General features: G+C 40.0%; 1 protein-coding gene across 7 annotated transcripts in view; it reads left to right on the forward strand.

Annotated features, from left to right (window-relative positions):
* The window catches only part of slc23a2 (solute carrier family 23 member 2), a 30,683-nt gene extending 18,229 nt beyond the window's left edge, over window positions 1-12,454 (forward strand). For all 7 annotated transcript variants that reach the window (XM_053420617.1, XM_053420619.1, XM_053420616.1 and 4 more), the window contains 11 exons: window positions 250-407; window positions 4,596-4,684; window positions 4,879-4,946; window positions 5,892-6,073; window positions 6,971-7,091; window positions 7,728-7,884; window positions 8,107-8,254; window positions 8,370-8,475; window positions 8,741-9,008; window positions 9,413-9,508; window positions 9,798-12,454. In XM_053420617.1, the coding sequence (XP_053276592.1) occupies window positions 250-407; window positions 4,596-4,684; window positions 4,879-4,946; window positions 5,892-6,073; window positions 6,971-7,091; window positions 7,728-7,884; window positions 8,107-8,254; window positions 8,370-8,475; window positions 8,741-9,008; window positions 9,413-9,508; window positions 9,798-10,075 (1,671 nt within the window). In that variant the 3' untranslated portion in view covers window positions 10,076-12,454. The remainder of the gene's footprint in view (window positions 1-249; window positions 408-4,595; window positions 4,685-4,878; window positions 4,947-5,891; window positions 6,074-6,970; window positions 7,092-7,727; window positions 7,885-8,106; window positions 8,255-8,369; window positions 8,476-8,740; window positions 9,009-9,412; window positions 9,509-9,797) is intronic.
* The last annotated feature ends 1,711 nt before the right edge of the window (window positions 12,455-14,165 follow it).

A 14,165-nucleotide genomic window follows, 5' to 3' on the forward strand; every position in this document is an offset into this window, starting at 1 on the left:
TTACTCAGGGGAAGACTCTGGTCAAAAGTTCACAAGAATTAAACAAGTGGAAACAAGAATGTAGTTTTCCAGGCCTTTATTCATTTTGCTTGTGCGCAGTAGTGTTCTCATGATTTCTTAAGCTCTTATCCTACCCTGCAAAATTGTACGGTGATGTAACATCTTAAAATGTTGTTATGGATTTTGCTCTGCAGATTTTACAGTCTAAGTCGAACAATAGACACCCACTCTGACTTGTTATCCCTGCAGCACTACTTGACGTGTTTCAGTGGGACGATCGCGGTGCCGTTCCTCCTTGCTGAGGCGATGTGCGTTGGATTCGATCAGTGGGCCACCAGTCAGCTCATAGGGACCATCTTCTTCTGTGTGGGGATCACCACCCTGCTACAGACCACACTGGGCTGCAGGTACACACACACATACAAACACACACAAGAATACTTATGAGTAATGAGTATTGACTGTGAAAAAGACATCGAATTTTATTCTATGTAGCATTAAAAACAGCCTATATTTTACCTGTGAACATTGCTCTGCTTGTCATTCTGGAGAGGGGTTTGTGGGCATGTAGATCAGAATCAGAAATTATTTATTGCCAAGTAGGTTTACACCTACAAGGAATTTGCTCTGGTTATTGGTGCATACAATGAACATAGAAACATTAAAACATAAAAACCCAATAAATACAACATGCATAAGAAAAGCAATAAAAAGAAACGATATATATTTACTCACTATTTACTTATTTACTCCCTTTTTCTAATATTTATACAAAGTACAAATGTATATAATAGATAAAATATATAAAAAGTGAAATGCAAGATGCAAGACAGTGAACAGTGTCAGATTGCAATGTAATGCAGTAAAGGTGCACCTATAAAGATGTATAGGTGTGTGTGTTGGGACACACACTGCGTGCAAACACTCACTGCGCATCTCATTTTTCTCACTCTCTAACCTGATGTCTCTGACTCGCTTCAGTAAAAACGTTGATTATTTTTAAATGACGCCAGAATTTCCACACTGATCACCACATAACTATCGATGCTTTTCTCAAAGTAGTTAAATCCTCCTTCAAAGCTCACCTGCATTAATCGGCTAGCTCTTTTACTCACGCTGACACACAAGCACCAAAACAATCTCCCGCCGGAGGAGATGGTTGTGCGAGCTCGGTTTGGCTCGATTCAGTTGGCAGTTTGCATCGCGAATGATAGAGACACAGAGAGCAGCATGTATGAACATGTATGAATACAGCCCAAGTGGATTAGTGGAGCTGTGCAGGACTCCCTGGTCGTCTGCCTCGGGCTTGATGGCGCTTGGTGGAGCTGTCCGTTGTCCCCGCATTTGTTTATCGCAGGTCATATCATCATCGCAGCATTTAACAATTTAACATAAATATGTTTTTTAAGTAGCTAACCGTTAAAAGAAGCCAGTTTATATAATATCCCTGAGTTTTTGAGTTTTTTCCTCAATAGCAGTTGTCTGTATGTTTTCTATAAGATCATGAGTTGAAAATAAAAAGTGGTTTTGTTCATGGCTGCATCGTTCTTGTGTAGCTGAAACTTTCTTGTTGCATTTATTAGAACACAAAATTCAATAGTAGATAGTTTCTGACGGGGCTTCCCTCCAGTGCATGCCTTCAGTGTGAGCTTCTACTGGTCCAACTATTGCATCATTTCTTGGCAAGCAGTATGTATAAGTTGATGCTATAATTGATTAATCAATCACAGATCTGTCAGATAAGTCAGCAGTACCTCATCTGACCTCGTTTCTCAAACACTTATTACATTCTGTCAATCTAAAATCTGTGTATTCACCTCATGTCACCCTGCTGCTGCTCAAACTCACCCCCCCCTCCTCCTCGTGGTCCCCCCCCTCCCCACCTGTCCTCACTCCTTCTCGAGCTGTGCAGTCTTACTCACTTTCCTTAAGCCTTTTGATTTTATTGGTTGAATATATTGTGTGTGTGATTCATAATCAGTGTTTCACCTGCTTTATCAGTTTTACCCCCCCATCATTAAACAACAACTGACCGGAAACATTACCTGTTGTCATAAATATTATCCAAACTATCGTAACTATGTTTTGATGAATCCCAGATCATGTTGTCATGGGTTATTATTTAGATATATGTTCGATTTTAAGAGGAGCAGTTCAACAAACTCCATTTTAGAAAATAAACCTAATCTTTCCATCGAGCTCTCTCACTGTCTCCTTATTGTTCCCATTTTGCTACAGCAGCCAAATCGCCTCATCGGGACAAACCCAGAATCACATAATCCCCTGCTGTTCTTTACGACACAGCGCTCTTGACTCATGCCTCAAGGAAAACTGGGTTCAGTGCTGGTCATCACGGCTGGTTTAAAAATGGTGTTGGGAGTTTTCCATAAAAAAGGGGAACTTGTGGGAGATTATTGGGATAAAATGTGAAGTGTTGCAAGAACAGCCAAGATGTCATCACTTATAGTCATAATGTAGCTCAGCCATATCTGTCATTAGCCTGGTAAAAACACTGTGTCCTTCAATCCCAACACATTAACCAGAAAAAGAAAGATGTCGGCAGGATGAGCTGCATTTATTTCTCCTTTAACTGACTTCAGTGAAAGTTATAATGGGGAAGAAATCCACAATATTTGCAGAGAACTCATTAGATAAACTTTATTTTTCATCTGTGCTTTAATGAAGACGTGGTAGTAAAAGATGGACATTTTTAAATGAAAATGGTTTAATCTTGACAGATCATCCTTATTTAACAAATTTTGATGTTTTAAGTCTCATATTAACTTCAGATCAACCTCTGAATATTTCTCAATGAAACCATGACCGTGAACGACTTAGTCCTTTTGAGGAAGTTTATCAGGAAGGAAATGTTTAATGGCCGGTATGAACAGGAAGAACAGCTGCAGCAGGAAGAAAAATGTATAATTGTGTTTTCGTACAGACAGCTGATCCTTGTTCTAAGACTAGTTTTGCCTGGTGATTAACAAGAAGACACAATCCTTTTTTTTTAATGTTGTGCAGGTAAAGATATTGTATCTTCAGCAGGGCAATACAAATCAGGTCACTAGTGGTGATTCTAATGTCTTGAGAAACTCCAACACTCACATGTGACACCAGGATGCAAGACACTGATTAATTTGGAAATAAACTTTGAACTATGTTGAGGTAGTGGTGAAATGTAATGAGGATCATATACAGGAACCAACAGTAGTGGAGAGATGGTGGGATAAACATTGAGGAGTTTCGGGAGTCAGCGTTTTTTCCATGAAAAAGTTGAGTGTTCATGAAATCGTCCATAAGTTATTTCCTGTTTGTTTGTGCAGCTGCTACCTGCAGTCGAAACCTAAAGTTGACATAACAAACGCAACTAAGAAAGTAAAGTTGACTGATCATGAGTCTTTTTTACAATTACTTTATTTTTATTTTTTAGTCCAAGGTTTTATTGAAATTTCAATACACTGCACAAGTGTCAGGCAGCAAAACATAAAAGGATTCTTTCAAAAACCATGATATAAAAAGTTTTTATTTATTAACTTAATACAAGGTGCATTAACACCTAACTAAAATCAGTATTCATCGAGAGTTAGTAAAAAAAAGACCAGTTGTCATTACACTCTCAGTTTTTCAGAGTACGAGGCAGGTCGGTGGTTCCAGCCGTCACGGACAACTTGCCTCAGTTCCTCTTTGGTTTCCGTCCATTTCAGTGTCTTCCCTCTCTTCACGTGATCCCAGACTGACATGATGTTCAGATCAGTCCTCTGGTCACACCTTCTATTTTCGGTAGCGTGATGGATAATAATCTAAGGTGCCAAAACTTTTCAAACAACTGAAGTTGCTGTGTAAAAGTGCCCGGCTCTACCTGGGCTTAACTTTCAGCTTTTTTTTATTGTATCTCAGCAGAAGTGTTTTATGACGGTGATATAACAGAGGAATACGTTTGATGTTTCCTGATTAGATTATTTTATGTGTACAAGAATTTAAACCACTTATGAGAGAACCACTCATTCCTAGAGTATCTGTTCTGTACATTTTTAACTTTATAAAGCAGATTTATAAGCAAAGGTAATAACACATAGTATTTAAGTGACTAATGAATGCACACACTCTCATAACCACAGAACCCCTCCCTTTTTTAAAAGCTGATTACGAATCCATTCCATTTCCTCTAATCTGACGTCATTACAGTCAATTTATTCAGTTTAAGCTATGATCAGATCTTATCATATTTCTTATCATTACTCCTTGTCCCAGTTGTAATTTGCAGATCAGCCTCACTGTAGAGCGTAGCTGACCGTTACCTAATGTATCAGATATGTTATTAATGAGTGATCATAAAATGGTGGTATTCGCTGGTTTGAAGTGAAAAGAAGAAAATGGGAGAAGCAGGGAAATCCTTGACCTGTATTTAACTGACAAGACCTGCAGGACTCTGCACTTCCCACTATGATATTAGAATAGATGGGAACATTTTCTAGTAAGAAAACTGTGCTGACCCCTGGTGGTCCTACACAGAAAATCCCTTTTTTATTGCTGCTGAATTCTTACTCCCTCCTTGATTATTGAGGCTTTTCTAACTTTGCTTTCCTTGTGTTTAGGTTGCCTTTGTTCCAAGCCAGCGCTTTTGCCTTCCTCGCACCAGCCAGAGCCATCCTATCGCTGGACAAGTGGAAGTGTAACAGTACAGGTGACTTCTCTTTAATTCACTCTCTCACAGTCATCCATATCTGTTATAACAAAGTGATGGAAACTGGGGATTGCTTCATTTTTGTATTCCCTTCTCCAAAAGCATGGTATCAAAGATTATATCGCAGGGATGGGAGGAGTTATGATTTACAGGTCATTCTTATTTTCTAACCTCTCGCCTTTTCTACCTCCTAGATGTTCCCATGTTTAACAGCACAGAGCTCCTCAACACAGAGGAGATCTGGCACCCCAGGATACGAGAGGTGAGGCAACAAAGGAAAATTAACTCAGCCATGCAAAGTTAGTATTGTATAATACTCTTTGTGAGAAATGCCATATAAGAAGTAGATTTGGCATAAAACAAATATGCCCTTTAATAAGCTGTTGCATTCTATATATACACAAACCGTGGTCGAAAAGATCCTTTTCAAGATAACATTTAAACGTCACTGTTCCGTATATGGCTGCAGGCTTTTGTTTGTGTGACAAGAGCTGTTCATTTCTATTAACCTTTTCTGTTTGCGTCAGCCGGTAGAGTAACTGTTCTTTGTGCGACATGTGAACAAGACTAAATTCAATCAGACCGAATCAAATTGTTGAATGGAACATCGATGAGCTGCCGGCAGCAGGAACGTGCAGGTGATAAAAGTGATGGAAGAGAACAGGGAGACGGAAATAAGGCAGGACAAATGGGATTAACACTAAGAAGCATCAAATGACAAGTGGATATCTGGTGATTCTTTAACTCTCTCTTCCAACCATGAGAACTATAAATGTCTTATCTTAATTTGAAAATGTAGACGTTTTGTTCCACTTATTACTTGGATAATGAAAGAGGTTTTTGTGCTGAGTCATTTCTGCAAAGCTAAACCACAATGTGATTGATCAGTGCTAACACATCTAGTCTCATGATCTGTTGAGTGGATGGTCCGAATAATCGCGTCTTTCGTGTACGTTGTTGCGTGATTTAGTGCTAACCTCTTTTTCTATGAAGTCCAGCATTATAATCATTCCAATTTAATGTAAGTGTTCAGTTACAATCTAGCTGCAGTTGCTTCTGTCAGAGTCCCCCTCAGCCTGCACTGATTGTAATCGTAAAGATTAAAAAACATTTTTAAACTCCTCCGGTATTTAAGTGGGTAGTTCCTCAATGTTTTTTCTTTCTTATAGTTCCTAAAACTATCATTGTCTTTTCTTCACTCTGTCAGATCCAGGGGGCCATCATCGTGTCCTCCCTGATCGAAGTGTGTATTGGAGCACTGGGTCTTCCCGGGCTCCTGCTGAAGTACATCGGGCCCCTGACCATCACCCCCACTGTGACCCTCATCGGCCTGTCTGGTTTCCAGGCCGCAGGCGAGAGGGCTGGGAAACACTGGGGAGTAGCTATGCTGTAAGTGCAGACTCTCGTGAGAAGAAATGTACATTCGTGTTTCGACAATGCAGCAGTGCATTTAGCTCTATTAAGGGTGAAAGAACCACGGAACCCTGAGACTGATTGAATTCACACTGCCACACCGTTGTTCTCTGTTCTTTTGGGGGTAGTTTCACCTCAAGATAAATACAACTTTATTATTCCTACAACAGGGAATTTTGCATTATTACAGCAGCAAGAGTCAAAAAGACATCAGCAAGTAATAAGTCAAATGTAATACTTGCATGTGAGGAATATTAAGAAAAAATATAGAAATATCGAATAATATGAATGTTATTTAACTGGTATATACAGTGTAAAGCTTTTGTACGAAGAGTTTTTCCAAAGTAGCGTGGAGCTCTTTCACGTTACTCATTTATCGTGACTTCATCAGCAAAATTATCACTCTAGATCTTAATTTTACACAGAATATCTTGGAAATTTAGTGTGAGATAGAAAGGAAGCCTATCCTAACCAAGAAAATAATGTATTACCTTGAATATAAAGATAAAGAGGATTACGTGATAAACAAAGATCTACATCAGCGCGGTGACATTCAGGTGTCGTGACATGCTGTGTCACGGTTGTTTACACTGTAGCTGCAGGGACTATTGTGACATGGACAGAGGATATGAGCCTGTAATTGTCACTGATTCGCTCCTTCTCAGGCAGTTAGGATAATTGATTGCCTCTGTGGGCCATAGTGAGACGAAAATGGAAGGGGACCACATATAATATATGTTTAGAACATTCACAGCCTTGAGGGATTCAAGCGAGGGGTGTTGCAGCAGGTGGAGGCAGAATGTAAAATATGAGAGTCCGCTAGTGACTCCGGAGGCTGTGATCCACCAAACTCAAGAGCGTTTCTCTTTGCAGGACTATCTTCTTGGTGCTGCTCTTCTCTCAATATGCCAGAAACGTTCAGTTCCCTCTCCCAGTCTACAAAGCCAAGAAAGGCTGGACGACCTATAAACTTCAAGTCTTCAAAATGTTTCCTGTAAGTACACGACTCCAAACATGAAGGTAAATGTATCTCAGATTGTTGCCTTTTGTACCAAGTCTATCTGGGCTCCACTCATTCTCATCTCTTAATTAATTCACCTTTTTTTCTTTCCAAGCCTCCGTCACGTAACATATCAGCAGAATCTAATCTTTCCTCTGTCGGAGGTGAAGAGGTTTTCACTCTGCGATCCTCCATGTACAGTGTAAATCAGTCTTCTCCCGCCCTCTGCTGGTTGATTAATAAAATGATAAAAACTCATCAATTCATATCAAAGCTGCAAACAACTCTGACTTGTATAGGTCTCCTCAAAGGGCTTCCTGTGACTTTTAAACTTCACTTCTCTGGAAAATAAAATGTGCTGAAAGATTAGTAAGAATAAAAAAATTATAGTCTTAATGAAATGAAGGCTACCTAGTCTCGATGAATTATGCAGATATGGTATATGTCAGTACAGTATGGATCCCAGGTTGGGGTTTGGCAAAAATAGACCCACTCAAAGGCTCGAAATAGATTTATTTAATAAAAAGATGCAAATAGTTTAATTGCTAGACATTTCTGAACCAGTGACGCAGGAAAGCAGGATTAGAACTGGCAAAATTTAAACAAATTCCCATTTGTCTTTATCCTCAGATCATCATGGCCATTCTGGTGTCATGGCTGTTGTGCTTCATTTTCACCGTGACTGACGTTTTCCCGCCGGAGAAGGACAAGTACGGTTTCTACGCCCGCACAGATGCACGACAAGGAATCATCCAGGCCGCTCCGTGGTTTAAGATCCCATATCCCTGTAAGTGTGTGAGGTTTTGGTTTGCTTTGGTCTGCAACATGCATATTCTATATTGACGGAATGAGCAGGGCATAGTTTCTATAAGCTCTTTGATTGTATGTGTTTCAACTGTATTAACATTACAAACATGGACCGCAGCTAAAGTCCAGCCACAAACCATGAGGCAAAATCATTTTAAAGAGTTTCTGTTTTAAATGTTTCTCTCTGCTCTCACCTCAACAGTCCAGTGGGGTTTTCCAACTGTAACCGTGGCAGGGGTGATCGGTATGATGAGCGCTGTGGTGGCCAGCATCATCGAGTCGATTGGAGATTACTATGCCTGCGCTCGACTCTCCTGCGCTCCTCCACCTCCCGTCCATGCCATCAACAGGTAACTCCTCTGTTTCTTATACTCTTCCTTATTCGTTCCATTACTCAGGAAGCAAAGAACGAGTAATTTACTGTATCAGATACTGTAATTGGTCTGTTTTCCTCTGTCTCTGTAGGGGGATATTCATGGAGGGTGTTTCCTGTGTGCTCGATGGGCTTTTTGGCACCGGAAATGGTTCCACCTCCTCCAGTCCAAATATAGGTGTCCTGGGAATCACAAAGGTATCAGGCGCCTGCACTCAATGTTTTTTCTTTATCCTTTCTTTCATTTTTTTTTTTACTTGTATGATGTTTCTGCCTCTCTTTGCATTCTCCTGTGCTCAAACTCATTTAGATCTGAAACAATAAGCATCTTTATTGATCCCCAAAACAATTCTCATACACTCTTAAATAGATGGTTTGATCTCAGCTCCTAATATTCAAACCCCTCCAGTTTAATGTGTAAATGCAGCATTTGGCTCTAAAAGACTGTCTTCCCCCCGTCCAGGTGGGCAGCAGACGTGTGATCCAGTACGGAGCTGCCATGATGCTGCTGCTGGGCATGGTGGGTAAATTCAGCGCCCTGTTCGCCTCTCTGCCTGACCCTGTCCTGGGAGCTCTGTTCTGCACCTTGTTCGGTATGATCACTGCAGTGGGACTCTCCAACCTGCAGTTTGTGGACCTCAACTCCTCCAGGAACCTCTTTGTCCTGGGCTTCTCCATTTTCTTCGGTCTGATGCTGCCGAGCTACCTTAAAAAGAACCCGCTGGTCACAGGTGAGCGGGGGGGGTCCTGACAAGCAAGGGTCAACATCAACATGAAGATTCATCGTTACATTTACATCAATAAGAGTTAATGGAAAGTTAGCTTGTGCACAATGCTCTCCACCCTTTCAATGAATTTTAATTTTTAATTGTTTGTAGTGAGCAGTAAACTCTCAGTCATATTTGTGCAATTTCTGTGGGTAACCTTTGTTTAATATATTCAGTTGTTAATACATATTAGTTGTGAATAACACACATGTTACACGTCTTGTTAAAGTTAGACTGAAGACTTGTAGTTATCTGTAAAACGATGAACACAAGGAGGAACAATACTGACCCAACCTTCTCTGTTATGATTAAACCCACACAAGTAATGTACACATCGTGAATTATCCTCTTTTCATTGTTTTCCTCAGGCATTGTTGAGGTTGACCAAGTGCTGAACGTGCTCCTCACAACAGCCATGTTTGTTGGAGGCTCCGTTGCCTTCGTTTTGGACAACACTATCCCTGGTAAGGTGTTTAATGCTGTCTTTCTCGTTTGTCAAAATTATGATTTAAAAACATTAAAAAAATATTTGAATTGTGCTGTAAATTCACTGCTTCATTGAGTTATTTAAAGATATAATGGTAGTTAAAGCCAGGCTCAAGCTTTAACCTGGAGGACGGATGGGCAGACACATGGATAGATAATCCCTTACAGTGGATCTATGACTTTTTGTATCTTTGTGTCTTTAAACATTTTTTTAAAAAGATTGTAACTCATGGTTTTGATTATTCACTCCTCTTTTTGTCTCGTCAGGTACCCTTGAAGAACGAGGCGTCAAGAAGCTGAAGCTCGGCTCTGGTCTCAGCACAGCAGAACTGGAAGGATTGAGATCTTATGACCTGCCATTTGGAATGGACTTCATTCGCAGACACCCCGTCTTCAAGTACCTCCCCATCAGCCCCACATTCACAGGCTACCAGTGGGGGAGGCTACAGGAATCCTGCAGGAACCGAATGGGACATGGAGATGCGGTGAAGGGAGGAGGAAAGGGAGGGGAGGGAGGCGCGGCAACAGGAGAGAGTCGGGTATAGCCAACGGGCTTATGGGCAATGGGAACCAAAGGATGGTACACTGGGATAAACAGATGGGAGAGTGGAGGACAGAAGCCGTGCAGGATTTGGTGGAAGAAAATGTGACGCACCAACCCCTTCGTCATTATGTGTTTTCTTTATCTTGTGTCTGTCTTTTTCTGCCTCCCACCACGCAGTTTCTAAAGCTCGCTACAGCAAATCAAAGCATGTTACAGGATGTCGTCACCACACGGAGATGACTTGGTGTGTGTGCATATGTCCACAATATGCAGCAAGAGATGGCGGCACTTTAATCCAGAACGAGAGCGATGACTTTCAAACAATCAAAGCTAAATGTTCGTGGATTCACTGACTCGTTATTACTGCTAACTACTACTGGCCATGTCAGATTCTGACACGTTGTTCTACTGAGCGCCCACGGTAGATTTGATTATGTCAATTGAGGATTATGCAAATTACTGTTACAAATCATTTGCCTCAAGACTCATTATGCAACAGCATTAGAGACACAGGCATGCACATACACCAACAGCCTCACCAAAAACCAAGTGCAGCAATGCACGTCGGGGGGGGGGGATCATGCAGACCGAGTGAAGTTTTTAGTCAGGTGCCCTTACTCACGCAAAGTGATTGTGACTTTATTCTTTTGTTGCACTATCTGCCTCCTGAGTTCAAATGTAGAATGTCACTCCACAGCTCGCTCCCCCGTTTCTTCAGTAAAACTCCTCAGACCCATTGACCAGCTCGTCTCATCTCATGCCCAAGAAACTCACTTATTAAAAAGATATTAGTGCAGATATTCACATGATCTCCCATGTGACCGGGCAAAAAATCCCCAAACCTTCAAGTTTACTGCATCAGTATTATGCATAATTTATTAACGATACAAAAACACTTGGTTTACCTGAACACACTGCAAATGAACGGACTCTCAATTTGGAGTTTTTCTATACTTCAGTTTGGAAGAAACAAATTATTTGTATCTCATAACCCTGAATTAGCTTTTTTCAAATCTCTGCACGCAAATTTTGAAACAAGCTTTTTATAAAGCCACAGTAACAGACAGGTGGCCTCAAAATATTAATATTTTCACTTCAGGCACGTGTCCTATGTTTAACAGTAATGTGTGTTAAGGTAGGGTTTACAAAACCACCACACTAATTTGGTTTTTCCATCATTGCATTCAGTGAGCCCTTACATAATCTTACTCAGAAGTTAGGGTGGTGATTTTGAGTATTTAAATGTAGTAACAGAAGTTTTGCAGAGTTCATTTATTTTGTTCTTGTGTGTATTTGAAGCAGCCCAATCATGACTGTTACTGATGTCATTAATAATATATATATATATAAATTTTTTCAATAGTGTACATTCCTCCTCCCCTCGGGCTCCGTACCCCTCCCACTCATCTCGCTTTAGTTAGCTCACTACTGATCTTCATGCAGGAATAAAAAAACTGAAAATCTACTACTAAATATTAGTAGCTTAGTCTAATTGCGATCTTTACTAAACCAAATTGTTAAAACTCTTTAATACCACTTATTGTTCTTAAACAATATACCAAATTTACTCATTTTTGAGAACAAATGTTGCTTAAAATCTCTTCCCAAATTTCTCAGCTTTTCATCTCGTCCGTCAAAGCTATTTATTTATTTATGAGAAAAAAAGTGGATGTTTTTAACGATTGCTTGAAGCAGGTTTATTTTCCTCTTGTACAATGTTGAAAATATATTTATTATTTCACTTGTTAATGCCCTGTTTAAAAGAGAAAAAATTTAAAAAAGTATGTTTGACGTACTGCTCCTCAAGACACCTCGGCTGAGGTCGGTGCTTTGAGAAACCACCTCTCATAAAGTCAGTCTCTACTGTAAAATTTTAAAAAAGTACGCTGCTCCCATTTCATTCCATTTATATCACCTTGTTGATATAAAGACAGACGCAACACTTGCAAACTGGATTGTTTATTCAATTTTCAGAGTCAGGGCCTTTTTACTACACGTACTGTTTGCACATATAATGGTGCCAAGATGATCGGGGTCAGAGTGACCCATTCCCACTGACCTCAAACCCTCTTACGTCCTTATACACCTTCATCATCAGTGTGAACCTTTGGTGTGTGGTTACCTGAGAACTTAACTGTTTTGTTCAAAAACATTTAGGGCCTTAGTCTCTGATAGCATTGTTAGCTTTAGCCACATTTAAGACCCCATCTCTCTATCTGTTACACTCAGGATTTGACCATTTTGTGTGATGTCACTAATGTCTAGTGTCTACCTGGAATGATACAATTTACAATGACAACCCTGACTAAATATTATTGTGAGCACAATTTTCAGTTTTCCTTATCAGAATGCAGTTCCAGTGAAGTCAGATAAAGTGTTTACAGTGGACTGCAACTAAGTCCTATTAAGGTCACAGATTAAAATAGGAACTGGTTTTAATGTCTGTATCACCACACGTGTTCTCATTCTGGGTAGACCGACGTCAGTGATGTTACCAAATCCTGGAGAAACCTAAATGATGATGAGGTCTTAAATGAGGCTTGGCTAGTTCCTGACCATCGATGTGTGTGGAACCTGTAAATCTGAAACCTCATCGTGTAAATGGCAGCCGGACAGCTGTAGATGAGACGTGGTAAAACGTTACCACAGCAGCAGCTGTATTTGAAATCCTTGCCCGCGCTGTTTAACCTTGTTCCAGGGGCGACGAGGATCACATAGAGGTCGGAGAGCCGACTGCACCTCCTCTTTCTGTGAGGGAGTAGATGGCCGGTGGTTGGACTGCCCTGTTATCAATTCTCCTGTAAATGATGTGCACACGTTAGCACATGGACATCACGTGACTTTGTTTCCTTGTCATATCATGTTTGTGTAACCAGCACTTATTTCTCTCACCAACATCACACACACACACACATACACACACACTCTAATCCTGAAGTGAAAATATATTGGTGACCTCATGTTCAGTGTACCTGGTTTGTCCCTGGGAGTTCTTACTGTCGGTTCTGGATGTAGGAGAAGACACCGGCTGGCCGTCTTATTGAGAGCCTGTTGGTCATTGGCAGCTGTGTGAACCTGCCTTATTTCTCTATACCAAGATGATCATTGGATGATTTTGTGCCTCAACACAACTTCCTCTTGATTTAACCCTCCGGTCATGTTACATTCTGTCTTCTTTTTCAAATATTATACACAAGCATATGTGTTTCTCTCAGTCATTACAGAAATTGCTCAGTTACTTTACAAATACCTTGGATTTCATGTGGCTAGACACGACTACTTGATGCTTTAGTTACAGAGATGTGGGTTTACCCAACAGACGGCTCTTGAGAAGGTGGTCATCAGGTGTGTAACACAAAGACATCAGTACCTCTTATTTTGAAGGGGATGCTACATGAAGAATATACTATTGTGTCAAGTGTTTTCTCTTTTTCAATGTTTCTGTTCTTTTTATACATCATTTTTATGTTTTTACAGGTGAATATTTGTAAGAAACAAATCATAACTTTTAATCTTGAATCATGCTGTACAGCGCACCATTTTGTTGTTCTGTTTATTTAAAGAGTAAATTTGTTTTGATCTTCTTTTCAAATGTGTGGCTCGGGGGAATCGTCTAGTTTGTTTTTAGGACCTTTTCATATTGTATTTTTTTACTCTAACATTGCTTTGTCCATGTTAACACATTACCAGTATATATTATAAACTGAGCTGACAAACTTTAAATAGATGTAAAAACAACAACAAAAAGAAATGTATATTTAATGGAGTAAAGTTTGCTAAACTAAATTGTGTAAACTACTTGTAGCAAGAAAATGTTTTATCCTTATCCTGTTCCTAAAACTATTTAATATGATGTTACAGAATGAATGCAGTCTACTGTCTTTATTTTTTACTGCCCCTGTTAATGAAAGTTGTTTTTAACCCAAGGTGAATGAAGGGAAAAGGAAAAGTCTCTGTCTAAAACAAGTTTCCTCGACTGAAATGTATTTATATTCTGAGGTCAACGCAGTTTCGTACTATTTATGACAAATGGAGAAATCGTAGTTTACATAAACAGGCGTCAGTTTCCATCAGCATTTCCTAGAAAGTTC

This window comes from Pleuronectes platessa, chromosome 4 (genome assembly GCF_947347685.1).
Source record: "Pleuronectes platessa chromosome 4, fPlePla1.1, whole genome shotgun sequence".
Lineage (NCBI taxonomy): Eukaryota > Metazoa > Chordata > Actinopteri > Pleuronectiformes > Pleuronectidae > Pleuronectes > Pleuronectes platessa.